A 6593-nucleotide genomic window follows, 5' to 3' on the forward strand; every position below is an offset into this window, starting at 1 on the left:
CAATCAGGTTACTTATAAGATAATTATAGACAAATCTTTAAACATTAGTTAGTACTTAAGTTGGTAAAAATAGTAACTGTCACATGTTAAACAGCAATAATATTGTAAAAAATCTTTACATAGTATATAACTTAAATTCATATAACAAGTCAAAATATTATCGATTAAATTATAAATGTTAATTTCTTTTACACTATATGCATCAATAAGTCAAGTAATTTCTTGCCACCTTCTTTCTGCAGTTTTCCCTCAATTTCTTCTACTTCCTTAACTACACTTTTCTTTTTTTCTCTCTCTCTCGTATGTGAGTCAGAATGATCAAAGTTATCAAATTTGCATTTAGCAGATCTTGATTTACTTTGTAATAATTTATCTTAATTTCACTATAATATATCTTTGTGGTCATCATTCTTTTCCTCGTGTCCATGGAGTCCTACTGCAGTGTCAGATGGAGGATTATACAGAAAAACATCCTTCTCTTTTTCTCAATTTCCTTCTTCTTCCTCTTCTTTTTTGCAGCTTACAACACCCTCATCTCTACAAGTCTCTATGGTAAGTTTTTGATTATATTTCATATTTTAAACATACACTAATCATCTGGATATCATAATAAATATAGGGATTTAAGTTATGAGTTTAGGTTTCTACAAAAAACTGGATAATTGTGGAGGTCGAAAGTTGTAATTCGCGGAGGTTTTAGCCTCCATAGTTAGATAGTTAGATACACTGACAACACAAAGATCCTTACATAATTAGAGTGTTTTAACATATTATAGCATGTTAATTACTATTATTCATCTCATTTGATGTGAAGGTGTTACTATTTGGGGAGCTCAGCAATTTTTTTGTTACAATTTTCTCATATTTTTTTTTTTTGAAATATTGTGAATAATAGCCATGTTGATTTGTACTAGTACGTTTTGTGTAGTTTTCAAATATATAAATTTTATTTTAAAATTTTTGAAGAATTTATATTTGAATTCATAATCAAATTTAAGTGTTTTGATCACCCTCATACTCCGAACCCCTTCATATAAATTGGGATAAAGCAAATAATTTTTAATTTGTTTTCATCTCTTAATTATACTCTAGCGATGTTTAATCAACATTAAGATATTTTCTTTATTAGTGCTGCACAACTTAATTTAATTACGATTTATCTTATATTCACTGAAAGTGAAAATAAAATCTTGACATGAATAGTGCAATTTAACTTGATGGAGAAGGTTTTTCTGTATGCAAAGTTATTAGTTTTATTTATTATAGGAAGTGCCTTTAATTAAGCTCAAGATGACATGATAGTTTAAATTTTGTATATTATCAACGTTTAGAAGTTAAATACGGCTACTTAATTAGTTATGGCTAAATGTATATTTTACTTTTTGACCTTCATGCTCTTTCCATTTTCATCTTTACAGAAATCAATTTTGGGTTGGCTGCTAAAGCTGATTTTTCCTTCCAGGTGTGTTAACTATCTACTTATAGTTCCCAATCTTTAACTTCTACACATTCACTTTGTTTCTAACTTGAGTCAGTTAGTTACAGTTTATGACAATTAATGGGGAGGTGGAATGTAAGTACCAAAACTATTACCTTGATTTTCTAGAAACTAACCAATATTTGGTGCACTTTTATAGGTTGAACAAGAGTACTAACTAAAAAAAATAGTCTAAAATTAGTCTATTAAGTGAGTCATATCAACCTATAAACTCACTAATGATACTCTTTGTAATCAATGCAAATAATTGGTCCACAACAATCGCCCGCGTTTGAGGACCAACCAATATTAACATTTTAGTCAGTCATTCAGAAAAAATGTCACCCGCCTAACCCTAATAGATTATAGTCATTGCTGGTGTATACTCAACATATACCAAATGTATAATTAGTGATGATTATACTTGCTAAAATCTGTGAATAATAAATAAAGAAGATTAGGATTATTTGTTGTTGTGAGCTCTGTTGATGTGTAGTGTAAAAATTTCTTGTTATAAGCTAGGGATTACATCCAATGACCTTTTGACTCCCATATCTATGAGTAAACCTTTTGGATCAAAAATCAAAATTTTTGTCCATAATGCAACCGAGATTAAAAGTTCAAAATCATATACCTCCAAAATTATTCTTGTAAATCACCCGTTATAGGTTGAACAGGAAATTCCAACTCACTATTAAATTGGCATTTCAACTTATAAATCCACTAGGACTAATATTCTTGACCATCAACGAGTAAGACAATTGGTTCTCAATATGCACTCCATTTTCTTTCTATGATCTGAGTAAATTTATAAACACAGATTTAGCGCGACTAATTAGTAGTAGCAAACTATAAATCTATATACACGTTTAGTATAAAGAGTTATCTCTTCTGTGCTTTCCCAATTATCAAATCGTTCCAACAATATAATGACATTGGTGCGGCATATCCGGAGTTTAAAACTTATGAATTCAAACTTTAGGGTTTTTAGTGTTGAATACTTTATATTTTAACATTATAAATTTATATCTACTATTTATTGGAATTGTAATGAAATTTATGCATAAATATGTGGTCCAATTGGCATAAAAACATTAGGGTAGCTTCAATTGAACAAGCTCAACCTTAAAGAAAAAAGGTGGCAGTCCGGCGTTGACCGCTTCAACTTTGCCACTGGTGAAGACGAAGGCTAGGCGAGAGACTAGGTCACCTTACTGATTTTGTAGAGAAGGGTAGATTAGTTTAGATCGCTCACAGTAGTTATACCTATACAAAAGATTATCAGGAGGAGACAACTCATTTTATGATTCCAATCGAGAAGACTAATAAAATAAAACAGAAAAGGGCTAAAATACCCTTAAACTATTCGAAATAGGTCAAATATACCCTCTGTTACCTTTTTGACTCAAAAAAACTCTCGCATTTACATATTTGGCTCAAATACGCTCTCCGACTAGCTAAATAGCTCAAATACATCCTTTCTACTAACGGTTGCTCCAAAATAAGGAGAAACGAATCAATTTCTCTTACGAGTTTATATATTTCAGGAGCCAGATTAAGTAGGTAATGAACAAATAAAAATTCAGTTGAATCCAATAACGAGCCCGTTTGGATTGGCTTATAAGTTGTTTATAAGTTGCTTATAAGCTATTTTCAGTTTTTTTGAGTGTTTGACTGGCCAGCTTAAAGTCATTTTGTGCTTAAAATAAGCTCAAAAAAATAATTGGGCCCATTTGACTTAGCTTATCTAAAGTAGCTTATAAGCTGTTTAAGCTAAAAAAAAATAAGTTAGAGCACCCCAACTTATTTTTTTTAGCTTATAAATTGTTTGCACTTATAGGCATAAGCCCGTCCAAAACAGGGACAGGCTCAACATAATGTTACATCTGCCCCTGTATAATGGGGTCCATTTTTGTTATGGAAAAATGTAGGCGTGCACGTTAACATGTAGAAAGAGAGACAACAGTCTCTGTCTTCGTCCTAATTTGTCAAGTCTTCTCTTCTTTCTGATTTTCAACCAGCGCATTGAACGGAGCAATGTTCTCACGTGCTTCTTCATAGCCCATATATATCACTATATATCCTCGTGAACTCTTAGCTCTAGGGCCACATGTCAATTACTGATTTTTGGGCTACTGAATATTAGGTTAGTAGTCAACAAAACTCAGCCAAAAGAAAAACATGGAAACAGAAAAAAAATATTTGAAATAAAGCTGAAGTTGTGTTTGTTATAAACTTAACTTGGAAAAAAGTTAGTAGGCGTTTGGCCATGAAAATTAAATATTTTTTTATTTTATTTGGAATTTTGAAGATCGAGTTATGTTTGGTTATAGTTTTTGCAAAGAATATTTAGTTATTTAAATATAATGAAAATGAAAAAAGTGAAAATATTTTTCAAATTCCAAATACTACTTCAAATTGTATTTGGAATTTTCATGGGCAAACGGTAATTTTCAAAAGAAGTAAAAAAAAAAATCCAGGAAAAGGTGAAAACTTCTCATGGCCAAACGGTTGTAAAAGTTGAATATTTGAGAGCGAAATCTGTCAATTTACTTGAAATACTCCTCAAACTATCATTTTTATATTTTATCTGAATTTTTAATGGAAAATGGTCAAAAATTCCCTAGCATATTGAAAATGGTTCAAATATGTCCTCCTTTCACCTGTTAGACCATAATTGCCTTAACATTAATTTTTGGTTAAAAATGACTCAAAATTAATGTTAAGACAATTGGGGTCATTTTGAACCCAAAATTAATTTTAAGAGCAATTGTGGTCAAAAGGTGGTAGGAGGACAAATTTGAACCATTTTCAGTACATTCGAGCCATTTTTAACTCTTTTAGGAATTTTGAATACGGAAACTTCAATTTATTAAATATTGAAAAAATATTTGATGTCCATATGGCGTGGTATCTCTATTTGTTTTTATTTTATTTTAGGTCAATAAAATGTTAAATTCTATACATTATGTTGCTCAGTTTCCGGGAGGAGCTAAGGGGCCTTAATTTTTGGATAAGATGCACCTGCCTAATATTAGGATCAGATATGATAAGACCAACTTTTTTGTTAGCTAAATGTATAGCATTTTGATTTCTGAGAATGTATAGCTATGTTTTACATTCTCCTTGATGGAGATTGCATTGGCAATCAGTGATGTTTATAGGCAATGGCGGACCTATGTGATGTACTATGGGTGCTTAAGCATCCACTGCTACTTGTGACAAACACTGTTATTTGTATAACAAATCTAGTAATTCATTCAAATTTATTAACTGAGCACTCACTCTATGTAGTAATTTTCAAACTAAAAATAGTGGAGCACCCATGATATAAAATTTTTGGATCCGCCCCTGTTTATATAGGGGGTTAGGGGGTTTAGTCCCCCACCCCTGCTTCATGAATAATATTACTATCACCACAACTCCAATCCTGGAAATTTATTAAAAAAAAAAATCCATTATGTTAGATTCTTTTTTTGTATTTTCTGAAAATCATACCTTTATATTACCTGAGGCAGAAATCCAAGAAGGCCACGGGAAATACAAGGAGGATTTTAGGCGGGCTAGGATCATCGCCACCACGGTGCATGTCAAAATGCGGCAGATGCACACCATGCCGGCCAGTCCACGTGGCGGTGCCACCGGGGACTCCGGTGACTGCTGAGTACTACCCAGAAGCTTGGAGGTGCAAGTGTGGCAACAAGTTGTACATGCCCTAGTTATCATTCATATATATATATATATAGCAAAATTGAAGGATATAAATGTCAAGGTCTTACTTGTTACATTTAATGGCTAGCTAGGAATATGAGGAAATGATATATAGTGATAGTATGGTTTATAGCATCCATTTGAGGATCTGATGTTTTATGTGTACATATATAATTTGTCCACCAATACAATTCAGAGCTACTTTCCTCAATGTTGATTTTGTTTCTCATTTTTCAGAGAAACTTTTGAGCTGATTGGCTTGGTCACTCTGAAAGAGATCTTTTTATGTAAAATATTAATGTATTTTAATCCATCTCATTTTTTATCAGGATGCCAATTTCACTCAGGCTTTCACTTCACCTCCGTGGCGGTGGGAGTTTTGGCTAGGATCCTTACCATGTGTATTAATATTCAAATAATTATAGAAGGGAGGGGAACATAAAATCTTACATTCTTAAATAAAAAAGATTGACAAGTTCAATCTTAAAGTCTTGATCTACTAAACACGTAGGAGGACTCCTCTTTTTACAGTCCATTCTAATTTCATTTGTTATAGACAATTATATGCAGTTATACTATCTTTCAAATGATTCAATTTTGTAAAAGAAATAGTAGTATATTGTAAAAGTATCATTTCTTTCTTCTTATTTTCAAGAATGATTGAACGGTTTTGAAGACATGAGAATTCGTGGATATGTTTTTGTGTGAGTTTCCCCCTAATGAAATTTGAAGAGGCACATTCAGAGGTGGAATCGGGATTTGCAGTTTATGAATTCAGAATTCTAGTCCTTTTATTACTGGATTCTAAATTAGTAATTTGTACATATTTAATGATGTTTAGACAAATACAAAGTTTAAACTAAAATTATTGAATTCGACTGAACCGGTAATCAAAGCTGTAACTCTGCCCTGTGCACTATGTTCAAATCAAGAAAGCAGAATTTGGAGCTGGGGATTTTGGCTTGTATTGGCAGTGTGTTGATGCCTCCCATATGCATGCCATGTCTGCCATTCAGCTCGGGGGGCCTTCTTTTTTAAGACAGAAATAACATGCAAATGCCCATGCACCTTATAAACCTGTCCACTCTGTGTAGGACATGCTCGAGAGATATATAATTTAATGTTTGAATTTATGTAAACCTAGATCCAGATAGATCGTATCTTGTAAATTTTAAATTCTTTCTTTTGTATTCTTTAATGACCAACAATTGGATTTTTTAATTAAATAATGAGAACTAGCCAATTTATCTTTTGCCGGTCATTTTTTTTTATCATCGTAATATCTTTCCCTCAATTATTCTATTCCTGACTATGGGTAATCAGTGAAATTTTTTCGAAATATTGGATATTTTGATAGCAAAGGAGTTCTTTCGTCTCAAAAGCTGAATAATATTCATTACTTAAG

The 6593-nt window shown here is 31.9% G+C and overlaps 1 protein-coding gene across 1 annotated transcript; it reads left to right on the top strand.

The window, feature by feature from the left end:
- Positions 1-200: 200 nt before the first annotated feature.
- On the top strand, positions 201-5520 carry LOC132605772 (EPIDERMAL PATTERNING FACTOR-like protein 6). The gene is made up of 3 exons (XM_060319007.1): positions 201-552; positions 1419-1462; positions 4996-5520. The coding sequence occupies exons 1-3, from the start codon at positions 426-428 to the stop codon at positions 5194-5196; spliced, it is 372 nt and encodes a 123-aa protein (XP_060174990.1). The 5' UTR covers positions 201-425; the 3' UTR covers positions 5197-5520.
- The last annotated feature ends 1073 nt before the right edge of the window (positions 5521-6593 follow it).

Source organism: Lycium barbarum, chromosome 8, assembly GCF_019175385.1.
Source record: "Lycium barbarum isolate Lr01 chromosome 8, ASM1917538v2, whole genome shotgun sequence".
Classification (NCBI taxonomy): Eukaryota; Viridiplantae; Streptophyta; class Magnoliopsida; order Solanales; family Solanaceae; genus Lycium; species Lycium barbarum.